Source organism: Solanum lycopersicum, chromosome 2, assembly GCF_036512215.1.
Source record: "Solanum lycopersicum chromosome 2, SLM_r2.1".
NCBI classification, from domain to species: Eukaryota; Viridiplantae; Streptophyta; class Magnoliopsida; order Solanales; family Solanaceae; genus Solanum; species Solanum lycopersicum.
The window spans coordinates 60,008,007-60,024,436 of record NC_090801.1 but is presented as its reverse complement, the minus strand read 5'-3'; the positions used below and the strand labels follow the sequence as shown (position 1 = coordinate 60,024,436).

The 16,430-nt window shown below is 31.4% G+C and overlaps 2 protein-coding genes across 3 annotated transcripts; one reads left to right on the top strand and one right to left on the bottom strand.

The window, feature by feature from the left end:
- Positions 1–7,186: 7,186 nt before the first annotated feature.
- Positions 7,187–11,236, top strand: LOC101251946 (multiple organellar RNA editing factor 1, mitochondrial-like). Of its 2 annotated transcripts, none has more exons than XM_004232745.4 (5): positions 7,187–7,707; positions 8,383–8,480; positions 8,566–8,631; positions 8,742–9,562; positions 10,777–11,236. In XM_004232745.4, the coding sequence occupies exons 1-5, from the start codon at positions 7,322–7,324 to the stop codon at positions 10,786–10,788; spliced, it is 1,383 nt and encodes a 460-aa protein (XP_004232793.1). In that variant the 5' UTR covers positions 7,187–7,321; the 3' UTR covers positions 10,789–11,236. The 2 variants fall into 2 exon arrangements, with proteins under 2 accessions (XP_004232793.1, XP_025885185.1); XM_026029400.2 differs by lacking the exon at positions 10,777–11,236 and adding an exon at positions 9,941–10,075.
- Positions 11,237–12,712: 1,476 nt separating this feature from the next.
- Positions 12,713–16,241, bottom strand: LOC101252248 (vacuolar protein 8). Its single transcript, XM_004232746.5, has one exon. The coding sequence runs from the start codon at positions 14,564–14,566 to the stop codon at positions 12,836–12,838; it is 1,731 nt and encodes a 576-aa protein (XP_004232794.1). The 5' UTR covers positions 14,567–16,241; the 3' UTR covers positions 12,713–12,835.
- Positions 16,242–16,430: the final 189 nt, after the last annotated feature.

Below are 16,430 nucleotides of genomic sequence, written 5' to 3'. Positions count from 1 at the left end.
AGTGAATTATTATTCATGATTATTTTCATTTTTAAAACAAAAAGATGTAAGGCTTGTGAATTAATTCAAAGTTACTGTCACAATCTCTTTTATTAAAAAAGACATTTTATGTTTAATATAAATTTTTTTGATATACATTTAAATTTAGTCGAATTTTAAATATCTCAAGGAAGTGATGAATTATGAACGGCAGTCAAAGGAGGGAGTTCCCACTGAATTGGCAAATTACACATCAGCCATTACTCATCTAATTTTATCTTTATATTTCCTTTTTAGGATATTAGTGCCAAATATTTTCAATATTTCTTTGCTGGTTTAGTTGACTTTTTTTTTCAATACAACCGTTTACTTCAACCGCAAGGGACCATATTCCTATCCTCAAAGAAGAATTTCATTATTTTTGTAGAATAAATGGTGTATGGGAATTCATTAATTATCTCAAACTTTGCTTTATTTTCGTTATCCATTGACTAGACTTTTATTTCATCTTTTTAAAAAGAAAGAATAAAATCACTTACATATTATATTTTTCAAATCTCACATATAAAATTATATTAAATATATTGTTATTGATAAGATATTTAGATCCAAAAAGTAACATCCTTTAATCGCCCCAATTAAAATGTTCATTTGAAGTAGTGAGTTATCTAGTGGTAACTCTAAGATTTTCATACAGGAATTTTGATAAATAATGCCTAAATTTTGAATATGAAATTTTTAACGTAAATTTTGAACTTCCTAAATTACCGAATAGAGATTCAGATTTTTCTACATACATATAAATTTTTTTAAAAAAACACTTAATATATAATATAACATTTTTTTAAAAAATTATATATCGAGTGAACATCCTTGTTACTTTCTAGATCCGTCCCTGAGCCAGCGTGCGCATTATAATTACTAGTATTATTATAGTTAAGGTCCCATGAAAATCCCAAAAATCAACCAGCCACTTCTTTTCTCTTTTATTTTCCTTAGATTGGCACAGAGATATAAAACCAAGTGGAGGCCAAACAAGTGGAAAAATAAAAAGTTGGGTCCCAAACAAGTGGAAAAATAGAGAGCTGATTAATTAAAATAGTACTGTCGAGTTTAATTAATGAAAAAATTATGAATTAATGATCTAAAAAATTCAAACCTGATGGCTTGACTTTACACATAACGGAAGTAGGTGGTAAGTCTCGCGTCATCTTAATATTTTTTATTTATTCTTTTACATTCTTTTATTATACATCAATTTCTCACTTTACATAATGAGATGACATCGATTGTGGAAATAATCTTTTTGTATTTTTCTTCCATATTATTGACAAATAATTTAAGAATTAGGACATAATTTAACATATTAACCATAAAAAAAGAGGGACAAATTTAAAACATTAAGTAGATGGATTCAATGTGTATCACTATTTTACTTTTTTTTCTAGCAATGAGTAGAGGAGATAGATACAAATATTATCTCTTTAAATCAGTTTTTAATCATACACTCATCATTTTTGGACAATATCAAGAGTAACATAAATAATAAGCGTTTTTTAAATTTCCTTCAACGAAATTCTAAGTATGATTTTTTTTTAAGAAAAGAGCATTTCTTAAATTCGAAACCCTTTATAACATGAATTTAAAATAGTCAGACTCCAATAAAATATTCAATTATCATATTACGAAATTGCTGCTTTATGGGTTGCCACATATTAATTTTTGGATTGTAGATAGAGTTATGGTGAACATAGCCTCTTAAGTATTAATAGACCACTTGCATTTGCTTCACCATAAATCATGATAAATACTGACTTTTTTTGTAGTAATAAAAATCCATGTGATAGTTCTATTGACTGCTTTAATTTTGTTGGTGTGGATTCTCCTCTAGTTGTTTCCTAGTTGGATTATTTGTGCTCCAAATCCTTGTGTTTCAATTAAAGTTCTTTAGTCATTTTTTTTTTGTCCACTAGGATTATAATGGCCACTATAGAATATGATATTTTCTTTTAAAAAAAACAGAACTATAGAATATGAATCACATAGTTTGTTCTTGGACCCTAATAGAGAATTACAGACTATATATATTAATTATCTGCCTTAATTTACATAGGTTGAGGCATAAAGTCAGCAAGCCATATAGCCTTTAATTATTTTAGATAAAAAAAAATCATATATTTTGCTATAATATTCATTAGACTGACTAATTCAGATAGAGAGAAAAATAGTTTATCTTTATTACAAGATTTAAAATTGAAAATTAAAAAATCTCATTTGTTTCATCGCTGGATAATTAGATAAGGTTAGAGAAATGGGTTAAACTAAGCCTTAAGTCGACTCAACGCTCGCCCCCACCCCATCCCCGTAGGTGGTTATTGTATACGAATAAAATATAGAAGTCAAATATATATTAATCAAGTAGTTGAAAGCAATGCCATATTGTAAACCAACAGTCCAACATATAAATACTTAGTTCATACCGTAACGTATGTATCATATCATTGAATGCATCGTTTAATGTACAATAATACTATCTGTCAACATTTAATTATGAAGTTGTACATACTGTCACAAATAATAAAGGCAATGTTCCTTACCTGTTAAAAGTTATTTCAGGTTTAGAATAGTTTAAATATTTTTTTAATACCTTTAGAATGAAAGCAACTCCCACCCCATATTTCATGCATTTTCCTTTAAAATGTAATAAAAGCCTCTCTTTTTTTTTAAAAAAAATAATATGAATGTTGACTTATTCCAACTTGTAATATTGTTGAAATTTATTAGTTTTCCCATAACCATCGGTGTGTGAACTTTGAATAAGTAGGGGTGTATCCCATCATGGGTGGAGCTAGGGTTTTATCGAACCTAATAGCTTTTTTGATTTTATATTTATAGTAAAAAATTAATTAAATATTTATATATGTCAATTTGTAAACTCTAACAAAGTTAATTACAGTTAGTAACAAAATTTAGAACTCTCAATTAATTTTAAACGTTGCTTAGCCTCTGAATTCCATTATGCACCGATATCATGTTTAGACATAATTGCATATAAAAGAAAACATCTAAATTCTTTGAAGATATAATGGATTCACCTTCGATGCGAAGTATGTTAGAATATTGAACCGATAAAAATTTAAATCTTGAATTTAATATATTAGGTTAAACTTTAATTTAGTAGAACTTTCCTTTTTCTTCCTTTTTTTCCGGGGCCATTTTTGGATCTAACAAGTTTAAATCTATTATTTAATTTTGGTTTCATATGGGACGGAAGAAAAAAATATTTTTCTCCTCTCTAAATAATAATCTAATAATATATTCTAACAATAACAAAAGTTAAATCATTTGGCGAAATATTCTCTTTTTAGTCGATTTGTACTATAATTATTTTATAATATGGTTGTTACAATGTACATGCAATGATTTCTAATTTTCTTAAATGTTGTATATATGACTTATAACTATACATCTTAAAATTCACATTCAACGTGCAAATATTAATTACTTGAAGAAAAAGTTGAGGAATCAGTGTCCAAATTTAGTAGATTTTGGAAATAACTGACGTGTTATTTTAAAATATTTTCTCTAGGTAAGGATTATCCACTTATAATAAAAGCTGGATATATTTTACTAAAAAAAAGTGAAGATAATTATTAATTAAATAGACACTTTTAGCGTGGACGGTGGAGTTTTCCATGTTAAAAAGATAAAATTAGCTTTATGCATGAAGAAACCGTGTCAATTTATTATATGAATATTATATAAATATTATCGTTATCCTAAAGTATATCTCATCCAAACAAAGATATGTAATAGTAGTAGAAAAATTTATGTAGCATTAAACTCTCGAGGTATTACATCACATGCGGCATAAAAATATTTTTCTTTTTGAAAAAATAAATTTTAAAAAAAGTTCTAATTTTTTATGGATTTATATGAATCAATTAGAATTGTTTATAAATTTTGTAGCTAGCTAATTTCATATTTTTGATAGTGAATAGTTTTTTTTTCTTTTGGATTCTTCATCTTCACGTGATTTAATAGAAGAAAAAAATTAGCTACAAGGATTGGTTAAAAATATTTCTCTTCTAAATTTATTCGAATTTTGGGAAGTTCCTTTTTACCCATGTTATTATTCGAAGATATATAGTGCCGTTTTAATAAAGAGTTAAATTATAGTATACATCAATAATTTAGAGTTATTTTACATGTCAAAATATTTTTTATCACCATCATATTTAATCATAATGTAATTTTTTCCAACCCATCTCTTGATAGAAATATTAATTCTATGAAAATTCGTTGGTTGAATAATTCTTGCTATAAATTATAGAGTAAATTAAAAGATTATATAGTCCTTCAACGGTGTGCCCCTCATGCTCATAGACTCTCGAGTATTGACTAGTGACTAGATATAGTAACTATATAGTTAGTTAGTCTATATAGAATGAGAACAAAAAATCAAAGAAAGCATAAACTTTTCGGAAAGAAGACTTATCTATACTCTGATCTGTTTGTCTCAAATTAGTTATCGTGTTTTTCTTTGTATGTTTCTTGAGAAAAGTAGTTGGAAGGAATTTTTTGGCTATTTTATCACTATTTACGTCTTAAAATATAATATCTCTTCATTTAATATTATTTTATTTATGTCATTCATGATTGAGGTGTTTGTAGTCTTTAAGAAAAATAACAGCTAAGTTAAAAAGTGGGGTGAGGGGGGAGGGAGGGGGAGAGAAATAATGAATTTTGTTTTAAACTTTTAAAATAATAAATAATTTGAGATAACTATTTAGAGAAAACACGATAGATATTTTTGAGTAAAAGAAAGTTGCTTGGAACATGGAATATGAAAAAAATGTCATTGTTTATCCAAGTGGTCAAGTTAATTAATTAATTGCATGAGCTCCCTTCTGATCTATCGAGTTGTTAAAACAATGGGTACAAATTTAGTAAAAGTGTAATTTTGTCAAGCTGGAGGAATAATCTGACTAAATCTCATTATTGTTATTAAAAAATAATTAAAAAATTCCTCTAGTTTAATCTCATTGTTGTTTCAAGAAACGAACTGAATTTCAGATACTAGTTTTTGTATACTTGCATCAACTTGGATGTTATAGTGGGTATCTTGAGTCAGATAATTAAAAATATTATTCATAGAAGTTAAATTATAAAGATTAGAAACTAAGGTTATTAACATTTTCGTTGATCTAAATCTCTTATTTATTTTTTCAACTATAAAAGAGAAAAAAAATAAATCAAATGTAAGCAGCAATATCGTAGACAAGAGAGACCACACATCACATTCCTTTAGGGACATCAACAGTGGGTCTATCTAGTAAACGTTTTAGGCAAATTCAAGTGTCTTGATAACGATTTATCATCGACCTACGCAGCTATAGTTTGAGGTTGGTATATAAACATTTATTATGATTAAATCTATATTTATTCTATTAAAATATATTTCTAATATTTTATGATCAATCGAGTAAGATTAAGTTAGTATATACAGTTTTGGTGTTGGGACATCCGAATGTAAGTTTAATTTGATGAGTACAATACTGTTTATATATTATATATATATATATATAGATAACCGACAGTTACGCTGGGAATAAAATTTTATTAATTTTGCTTTATACTTTATAAAAATTAACAAAATTAGAAAACGAAAAAAATAAAAATAAAAAAATTGTATGATGATATTGTGTAATTAGATATTCCATGAAAGTCAACGGTTTTACGTTGTATTAATGTTACAGGCTAACGATCCCATGTATATTTGCTGAAAATAAGGGTTGGTAGATTAATAACTTATATATAACACTAGCTATTCCTATACAAAAATATTATATTTCGTCACGTCAGTTCATGGACTGTACGTGATAAATTAATGTACAAGAGAAGACAACCATATAAAACACATTATTATATAAGTAGTTACCAAAAAAAAAATAGTTATGTTGAGGAGAGTTTTTTTCAAAAAAAAACTCAATCTACTTTGACTAATGACTAGTATACAATAATTAATTATTATTTAGTTGTTTGATCATTTACTCCAATTGAATTAGTACGTATTTTATTTAACCAGGGTCACTACTTTATACGTATCGATTAAATTGAAATTGACTGATTTTGTGTTCATTGGAATTGAAAAGCCAAGTGGAAATTGTACGTGTGAAATACTATTTTATTTTATTTTTGAAAAGTCTAGCTAGGGGACAGGATGACATAGTTTATTTGGAAATTTTATTTAAAAATGAATCCTAGTATATATCTAACAAATTAAAAATTGTAAATCTGGCCATAACGACAAACTTGCAAACTAATTAATCTACTGCCTAATTTCACATTATAGTATTGGTTATAACGTCTTCATCAAGAACAAAACACAATTTGAAAAGTTCATAATTTTGTTTTAACTTGATAAACAACTTGATCTTATTTGTGTTCCATCTAAAATTTAAATGTTGGTACGCAAAATTTCAGCTATATTAGTTAAAAACACACGCACGATGTTGGATATTGTCAATATGTTGCCCATGACAAGGCCTACGAAAAGCTTACTTGTGAACTTAGTTAATAAATAAAGTTATACCTCTGATGACTTTTGATATCATGGTAAATGCTTGATCGTAACATCACACATTCATTAATTGTCCCATAAGGCCTGACTTTTGATATCATGGTAAATGCTTGATCGTAACATCACACATTCATTAATTGTCCCATAAGGCCTCCATCGTTTCAATTTTTAATATATCTTTCTGTATTTAGCTATTCCCTCTAATTCAACTTTTTCACATGACATGTGTTTAGACCACATATCCAAAATCACAACAATCATTATTTTTTTTTCAAATTATCAATTGATTTCATAGTTCTAAATAGTAGAAAGATAATTTAAATTTATTTAACATAATAAAAAAAAGGATAATATAAACATAAGACATTTTTCTAACCATATTCGGATTTTTATGATAATATTATATAGATATAGATATAAAAACATGGAAAGATGATTTTAAAAAGTAAAAATAAAATAAAATTGAACCATGCTTGATTGAAGAGGAAAAAAAAGGGAAACTTATTGGGCTAAGATGGGCCTTAATTTTGGGCTAGTAATGTTTCACCGCAATTTGTTTTTTGGCCCAGAAACACAAAGGTGGAAAATAACAAAAGATCAAATTTTCCCAGAAATAATTCAATAAAACTGAAATTTAATCGGCACTTCTCTTCTCCCTTTCTATTCCCTAATTCAATTCTAAAACCCTAAACCCTAGCACAGAGTTTACTTCCTCATTTCATTCTCTCCTCCGTCGGCAACCACACATATCCACCAGCGATGGCGCTGTATACTTCCCGTCTCCGGCGAGCTCTCCCTCTTTCTTCTTCAATTTTTGCTCAAACTTTCCATCAACCAAATCTCATTTCTCCAATTGCATCACTCTCCCAATGTACGTCTACCCAAAGCAATTTGTCTAAGCTTAACCGTTTCGATTTTCCGTCCCAATGGAGACTATTTAGGTCTTCTACAATATCGCTGTCCTCGAGGTCTCGATCATTTGACCGAAATCCAGCTGACGATGAAATAGGTCCCGACACAATCCTCTTCGAAGGATGCGATTATGAGCATTGGCTGATTGTGATTGATTTTCCTAAAGATACTCAGCTTACGAGGGAAGAGATGATTGAGACTTATGTGCAGACTGCTGCTAAGGTCTTCGGGAGGTGATTTCTATAACCTTTCCCTTAATTGTTTGATCTGTATTCAAAGTCCTTTAACATTTTATGCTTGATATTTGATATGTTCTTCCAATTGAAGAAGGAAAAGGAGATACTGACTTGGTATTAGTGGGTTAGAAAGCTGCAATCATTGGATGATGTAGTTATAATATCTTTGGTGAGCTGAGCTCGCCTTTTAGATAGATTAAATTGGCTTCGAACTGTATGTATTTTGATCATTTTCTATGATACGTCGTTGGTTCTGATGTCAGTTGTTAATATGCAGTCACTAAGACAGTAGAAGAAGTATTACCCCAAATCTTATCTATGATGCTACATAGGACTTGGAAGCTTTATGTTATCAGTTTATGGTGGATATGGGTACTGTCTAGTAGCTCTAAGTAGGTGTATACTTGATTCTGGTGCAATTTTTGGATCTTTCCTATTGTTTCCTGCATGGAAGTCCAGCATTATTATATTCTTTTGGGCATTCTGTGGTTTTCTAAGTGTTGTGATTTTGTGTCATCTACTGATAAGATAAATTATCTCTCTGTTTTGTCACCCATTGATATTGACTTTTACAACTTAATATGCACTTGTTATAGAATCAAGAGTGAGCTTCCTTTCATTGACCTAATACTTTGTTTCTTTGTGGCCTTTGTATTGTTTAACTAATTGCAGTGTGGAAGAGGCTAAGAAAAAGATTTATGCCTTAAGCACAACAACTTACCGAGGTTTTCAGGTCTTGTGTTCAGAGGACACATCGAAGAAGTTTGAAGGTGGGTGTAGATTATGTTGTATATTTCTTTCTGAGCAATGATAAATGCATTGTTTGTCTGATATAGAGGTTGTCTCTGCTATCAGGTCTCCCAGGAGTTGTGTTTGTACTGCCTGATTCCTATATTGATCCAGTAAACAAGGAATATGGAGGTCTGAATGTTATTTTTTATTAGCATTTCAAAACCATGGTTATGCTGTATATGATATAACTTGAATTTTGTTGTGGTTTCCTCCTGCTTCTATCGTGCTATTTACATCAGGTGACAAGTATAATAACGGAGAAATCATTGAGAGACCACCTCCTCCACAGTTTCAAAGACAAGGTAGCAGGCCTCGAAGAGGCCCACAGTATCAACAAGGCAATTATCGCCCTCCTCAGCAGAACTATGGGCCAGCACAGGGTCATCCACCACAGCAGAATTATGGTGCAGCACAGGGTCCTCCACCACAGCAGAATTATAACGCGCCACAGGGTCCTCCACCCCAGCAGAACTATGGCCCACCAAGGTATCCTCCACCGCAACAGAACTATGGCTCACGACAGTATGCTCCGCCACCTCAACAGAACTACAGACAACCACAGGATCTTTCTCCACAGCAGAATTATGAGCGGCCACAGAATCCTCAGCCAAACCAGAGTTACGGTGTACCTCAGAGTGTTCCTTCTCAGTGGAATCATGGCCTTCAGCCAAAATTTGTACCTCAACAGATCTATGGGCCTCAAGGGGCTGGGGATCATAGGGGTCCTGCACCTCCTGATAGCAACCTAGATGCGTGGGATAATTCCCAGGTTGGATGGGGTGATTCAATACGTTCACCTTTTCCTCGAAGAGACCAGAGAGGTGGTGCACCTCCAGAGCAAGGAGGCTTTGGAGGAGTTCAACATTATGGGTCTCAACAAGGTGGAAGTTCTGAACAACAAACCTTTGGAGATCAACCACTGAGATATGGGCCCCAGTTTGGGCAGAACAATCCAAGGCCAGGAGGAAATCAGAATTTCCCACCGATAGAGCAGCAGGGCAACATGCAAGGGGGGGAGCAGAGGACTTATGCATCTAGTGGTACAATGGGAACAGATCAAGTAAGCTGTTGCTTCCCTAACCCTCTTATGCGTTGTTTTACTGTTTATTTCTCTGTGAATGACATGATATGATGTATTTGTATTTAAGAGGGAGATAACTTGGAATATCCTCCCTCCAATTGTCTGTTTTCAACCATTACAACCTTTTAACTATGTGTGTCCTATAACTTTAAGTTGCTCGGAATTGGTTTTGGGTGTCCGATAGGGTGTCGATTTAGAAACAAATTTCTTTAAAGCGGACAACTTTTTTTTTTTGTGTGTGGAGGGGTGATTTTTATGTATATTTCCTATTTAAAATAACCAGAAAAGGTAATATCTATTATTTTATGAGTGGTTCGTGCACCACTTTCTCAGCTATTGTGGTTTTTGTCTTGTAAGGAGGTTAAAGAGCATTGTGGACAAGAGGGATTTAATAGGAACCCTACATAGTTGAGGTTCTAATGGGCGAAAACAGACTACTTTGGGGGTGGCGGCGGCGGGGATTTATGTATTTTCCCTGTTTAAAACCACCAAACAAGGTAATGTCTGTCAGATTCTTTAAAGGTTGATCAGAAAACAATGAGTTCCCAAACCAAAAAACTATTTTGCTGGTTCTCTATTATAGTAATGTCAACCATTTGAAAATTCAAATTTGAGTTACTAAAGACATTCAGAAGACAAAGTATTAATGATATTTATGTATGAAAGACTCAGTTTCAAAAAAAAAGAGAAGAGAATGATATATGTCTGAAAGACATATTCTATCCATAGATACAACAACTTAGATTGCTGATTCCTTTTTAGTTGTTAAAAAAAGTTGTTTCGCGTTTTCTCTTGCCAATATACTGATCTAGTAGTTTGACCAGCCAAAAGTTTGTCGTAGCATCAAAGTTATTCATTTTAGAGCACTTCTGTACATTCAATGGTTCTAGCTTTTTGAACTGGAATTTAATTAGGCTAACCCGGAAGGAAGGGGTCATACAAATTTTCTTGATCAAAAAATAAAAATCAAAACTACAGCACCAAAGTGATTGGCCATACACCCTAGAATTCTCTATTGGAATTTTTTTATTAGTAGAGATTTTTAAAATTGTTGGAATGCTCTTTTCTATATTCTGTAACAACTTGGTGACAGAAATACAATGCTTTCAATAACAACCTCTGCAGTTTATTCAAATGAGTCAACTTGCTATCTCTCCATTTGTTCAACACTTATTCTCTGTTAACGTCTGCAGGAGAGATACTAAAGATATGGTGCAGTATCATGACGTACTGAGAAAGGATTGTTAATTAGCTTTTGACTAGCTAAAGGTGATGGTTCTTGTCTGAATAATTGAGAAATGATCATGATCACATCCTCTAGTCTCAACAATTACCAAGAAACTTGGGCTGAAGAATGTTGTGGTAAATAGTTTTCCAATGTCTTAATATGGTTATGGAAATGGTGTTTTGTGAATGATAACATGGAGAGACTTAGGTGTAAAACAAGCCTCTTGTATCTGTTTCTTTTTGTGCAAGGAAGAAGGTTTCTAATGCATTTGCTTAATTATTTGTTGTCTTAGCTAAGTTTGCAGCTGGAATGAAAAGGTAATAGAACACATTTAATTTTTATTGGTTCAAAAACTGATCAAATTGGGTATTTTGATAATGAGATTGAAGGCTCACCTAGTTGGGCATGAGTTGAAGAGAAAGAAAGACCATTGAGCTAAGGCAGGTTCAAACTAAAGAAAGGCCTTGATTTTGGGCTAGAAATATTTTGCTGTTTTCTCTGTTCTCTTTTGTTGTTTTGACTACTCTTTTTTTTATAAAATACCAATTGACAGAATTCAGAATTTCACAGTGCTCAGTGTGGACCTTGTGGTCCAACTTGTCTCTGTCTGGATTGTTAACTCTTACTCATATTTGGTTATGTTGATGACATAAAGCCCAATTTTAAAAACCTGGCATTTTGTGGTCCAATATTTCTTCATAAGAAATCATGTTTTTTCAAGTACAAACATACTATCTTCCCCTGCAAATTGCAATAAGCCCACCTACCCTGAGGGGGTGTAAGAGAAAAAAGGTACACATAATAAATGGATATAACACATATCATGGATCTTGGGTAAATCTTGAGACTACTTTTTAGGTATCAAAGCATTCTTAGGATTTATTAGACCATTTACATTTATAACTGAGTTCTTCAAGGTTGTGTACTTTTTAGCTGTTTCATGTTCATAATGATGCATTATTCTCCATGGTTGTATGTTGGTCACTTGATCTCTCCATCTACTCTTGAAGTGTACTGAATTGAATACAAGCTAAGTTATTGGGTACTAAGTAGTGAGGCCATGATTGACAGTGGCAACCAACCATAGACTTGCAGCTACATGGAAAATGTAATATTTGAGAGTTAAAGACGAGTTTCATTTATATTTTACTTGACATTGTAAAATTAAAAAATATTTACATGATCAGATAACATAAGACCCTATCTGCATATAATATTTGTTCCTGAATATAAGTTGATAAACTAAAATTATACTAGATATGTTAAAGTGGATCCTAGTACGTTTTAAGGGGTCATTTAGTTTGGTGAACAAGTTAAACTGAGATTAGATTGGGACAAACTTTTATCTCTAATTCTGAAATCAAAAGTTCAACCAAAAGTGGGATAGAATAATCTCATATATTACTTCAATATTGTTAAATTATGTGTGTTTATAAAAGTCATAGTGGTCCTTAACTCATTTGTAAGGCTTTAATTCTTTACAATATCTACACAATTGATCACATCTACTTGGTATAGCCATCAAAAGTTTCTTCCAAACAATTTTTCTGACCCTTAAAATCACATTGGATAAAAAGTGTCAAAGAGAAGTCCTCCACATAAGACATATGAGTTCATTTAATATAAAACCAATGCAATAAGAAGAGGACAAGAAAACACAGAGAGGGCCATATTCATCCATCACTTTCTACTCTGAGCTCCTTGGAAGACTAAGACAAAAACATCAATTGCCCATCTCTAAACTCATGCCTTCACCCATGTGCATCTTAGTATCACAAAACAAAATGATAATACATTTGAAAAGATAAGAATAAGATGTTTATATTCAGTAAATCTTTTTTTTTATTGAGGCTGTTTATATGACTAGAAGCTAAAAAAAAGGCTAAAAAGGCAAAAGGGGATGTTCTAAAAGTTCTTTCTTAACAATAAAATACATTTATCTTGGTTTATATTACATAAGATCTCCTTTCTGATTTTTGGTTTTGGTAAATAGTTAAGCATAAGACAAAATTGAATTACATTGATTATGAATGCCAGATTCCACTGAGAATGCTTCTGAATCTATTGGAAGACAATTTTCTGACTATCTTTTTTGCATCTGAAACTTCAGCCTCAGCTAACTTTTCAATGTTTATCAGATACCCTGAGTTTGCAATTTTCTTTCTGGCACTATTGCAGCTTGTTAATGACATGAGTATAGAAAGCAACAGCTTTTTGTTGCCAAAATTTGCCTCTTCTGGATCAAGCATTTGCAGCAGCAAACCAACATTTTGATCATTCTGTCCAAATCTCTTTTGGTTTCTTGGTACAATCACCATACTTGATAGTGTTTCAGCTGCCATTTCTCTAACCTCATATGACTTTGAATCTAGAAACTTCACCAACTCAGGCATAAATCCAGCATCCCCCATTAGCTTCTTGGCTTCATCTGATGTTCCACATAACCAAAATGCTGCCTTTAAGGCTAATTCTTGAAGAGAACCATCCCCGTGTCGAAGAAAATACAGAATGTGATCCATAAATCCATAATTCAACAGGTTGTTCACTGAATTTACTGATGTAAAACACAGATTCACAATCCCTCTCAAGGACATTTCCCTTGCTTTAGATGAGGACGATGATTTCGGATCCAAAACACGAGATAAAGCTCTTATTCCACCTTCCTTCATGATCATCTGCCTAGTTGATTCATCCCCAGAAGCCATAGTTTGTAGAAAATCAATTGAACTGATCTGTGTAACCTCATCTTTACACCTTGCAAGCTTGATAAATACTGGAACTGCACCTTCCTCAATCATAAATCTCTTGATTTCTTCAACCCCAACAAGATTTTTCAACACCCCACAAACTGAACTAACCAAAGAATCACCCTCTATACATATCTTCAACAAAACAGTAACCCCACCATGAGCTGAAATTGACCATGCATTATCTGAGTTCTCTGTGAGCTTTTGCAAACACCTGGTGGCAAATTCTTTACTCAACCCAATCCCACACTCCAAAACTCTAATCAAAGGGGAAATTATTCCAGCAGAAATCAAACAACTTCTAAAAGATTGAAACCCTGCTATTACAGATAATGCCTTAGCTGCTTCTTCTTGAAGATTATCTTCTTGCAAATCAAGAAAACTCACTAACACAGAAACAAGGTTATCAATTTCAATTGCAACTTTAACATACCTATCATCTTCTTGAATAATTTCATTCAAAGCAATCAACCCTTGTTTCTTCATCTCTGAAGACCCAATCTTGACCCTTGACAACAAATCCCTAATATAAAACTTGATATCATCACGAGAAGCTCCAAGATTGGGCTTTGGAACAATAATGGCAGAGCTTTGAGTAAGCAAACCAAGAGAGTAAATCTCAGAAATACTCTTTATATGATTGTCTAATTTTGTAGAAACTATATCAAGATCACTCTGCATCAGCAGTTTCCCACTATAAGAAAACTCAACACAATGCCGAGAAAGTTCATGGCAATTCTTGAGGGTAGCTGTAATGGCCTGAAGGGAGCTGCAGAGTGGAGGGTAGTTTTCTGTGGAATCACAATTCTCAATAGCAGATAAACTCGAAAGAAGCTCTTCAAGCTTGCTTCGTATCGATTGCCATTTCACAGGGAAAACTTTGATTGAATACGAAAGAGATATAAGTGAAGAAATGAACTCATTAACTCGCCGGATTCTTGATTTTCCGGCGGATGACCCAACTGGATTTTCTGCATTTTCCGGTAGAGTAGACATGATGGATTTCATTCGTCTTCCCTGAATTCCATTCTCCGGCGAGATGTGGTCGGAGAAGTGAAGATTCCGGCGAATTAGATAGAGATTTGGGATGAAAAAAAACAAACAAAATTCAATAATATTAACAAAGAGGAGTAAGAATAGCTTTAGCTTATATTCATTGCTTATCTTCAGTTCATTGTACAGAACTTGTGAGCGAAGAAATTGACAAAAATACCCTTTCTAACTTTATAACATGGATTAATTAGTATGAGAATATTAGGGGTATTTATGGTATTTTCTGTCTTGTTAGTTGCGAGATGAAATAAGAGGGTTGTTAGGGCAACTGTTTTGGACTCTTGAAAGTTAGATATGTCCAAATTTTATACTGAAAAAGGATACCATCCATTTAAAAAAAATAAATAAAAATAATGGAATTACTATAAATAAAACTAATATTTTATTTTACAATTTATTATTTATATTTAAAAGCTATGATGATTGAGTTATATCGATTATATCAATCTCTACTGTAAAAAGATAAAAACTTGATTGTAATTGAATCTATTTATACTGATATATCTTCTGAAAATAACATGTAGAAAGAACAAAGTGATACAAGAAGATATTACAAGTTGTAGTTAAAATCATAAGAAATACTATTATCTTATTTGAATCACAAGTAAAAAATATAAGAAGTACGTAAAAAAGCAATGTATCAAAAGTTTATTTCATCATATACCAATCATTTCGAAACTATGCAAAATCTTTCCATATTAATATATTCTTCGTTTCAAAATATTGTGTTATGTATATGACATAATAAGGGCGCACTTGAGTTTGATTATCAAGTAAAGAGTACTTTAATTAAATATTATCAATAATTTAAAACGAAACTAATAATTCACGTATTTTTAATATTGACTATTAGGTGTTCATTTAATTTATCAGTAGATAGCACTAGATTTTCTTTTTATACTTGCACAACAGAAGTCATTTATTTGGGGGAATTAAAGAGGAAGGCTTACATTTGCAAAAATATGGACACTTAACATTTATTAGGCTGCAAGGATTACGACAAAGAGAAATAAACATTAACAATTTATTGCAATATATTCTATATCATTTTTTAAATTTAATGTGCAATATTTCTTTTGAGATTTTAATTCTAATTCAGTTTAGTGACGGAATCATATTTTTAACCAAGGAATTGATGTTGCTTCAACAATATCATACTCGTATATTACAAGTTAAAAATAGAAAAATTCATGATAATAAAATATAAGACTATTGAATTCACCCCGAATGAATTCTGTAAAGAAAGTCTCAGCCTTTCAGGTTCTTTTATATTAATTAGGATTCGTGCCACATTAGGTCCGAGAATCATTATCTAATATGATTTTTTTTCCACTCAAAATATTTAATTAAAAATAAATAAATGATATCAACTTATATTCGTTATTTTATCATGAAATAGTTGCAAAAGTTTAGTAGCTTCACAACGGATCTTAATTGTAATGTTTTTTTGTTTGTTTAATTTGTTTGTTATCTATTGTTGCTTTTGCTTGTATTTATCTACTATTTTGTTCTCCTATACAGTTGTTACATGCTTCTAGCTACTTTAATTTAATGTCAACAACCTTAGATGGAACATGAGACCCATATTACAACTCAATGTACATATTATCGAAGGCGGAGCTAGGTGAGATTTATGGATTTAGACGAATTCAATAACTTTTACGTAAACTCTATATTTATATTAAAAAATAAATTAAATATATGTATAAAAATTTGTAAACCCCTAACAAAATTGATTGATGATTCTCAAGAAATTTTAAAACCCCCCAAATTCTTAATTCTGACTGGTGTGTTATTCTTATAATCACATTTGATTAAA

Bases quoted from the DNA above. Each gene is read 5' to 3' on its own strand.
- LOC101251946 (XM_026029400.2), top strand. From the start codon at position 7,322: ATGGCGCTGTATACTTCCCGTCTCCGGCGAGCTCTCCCTCTTTCTTCT. The intron at 8,481-8,565 runs GTGGGTGTAGAT...CTCTGCTATCAG, and splicing joins CACATCGAAGAAGTTTGAAG to GTCTCCCAGGAGTTGTGTTT. The intron at 8,632-8,741 runs GTCTGAATGTTA...TATTTACATCAG, and splicing joins AGTAAACAAGGAATATGGAG to GTGACAAGTATAATAACGGA.
- LOC101252248 (XM_004232746.5), bottom strand. From the start codon at position 14,566: ATGAAATCCATCATGTCTACTCTACCGGAAAATGCAGAAAATCCAGTT.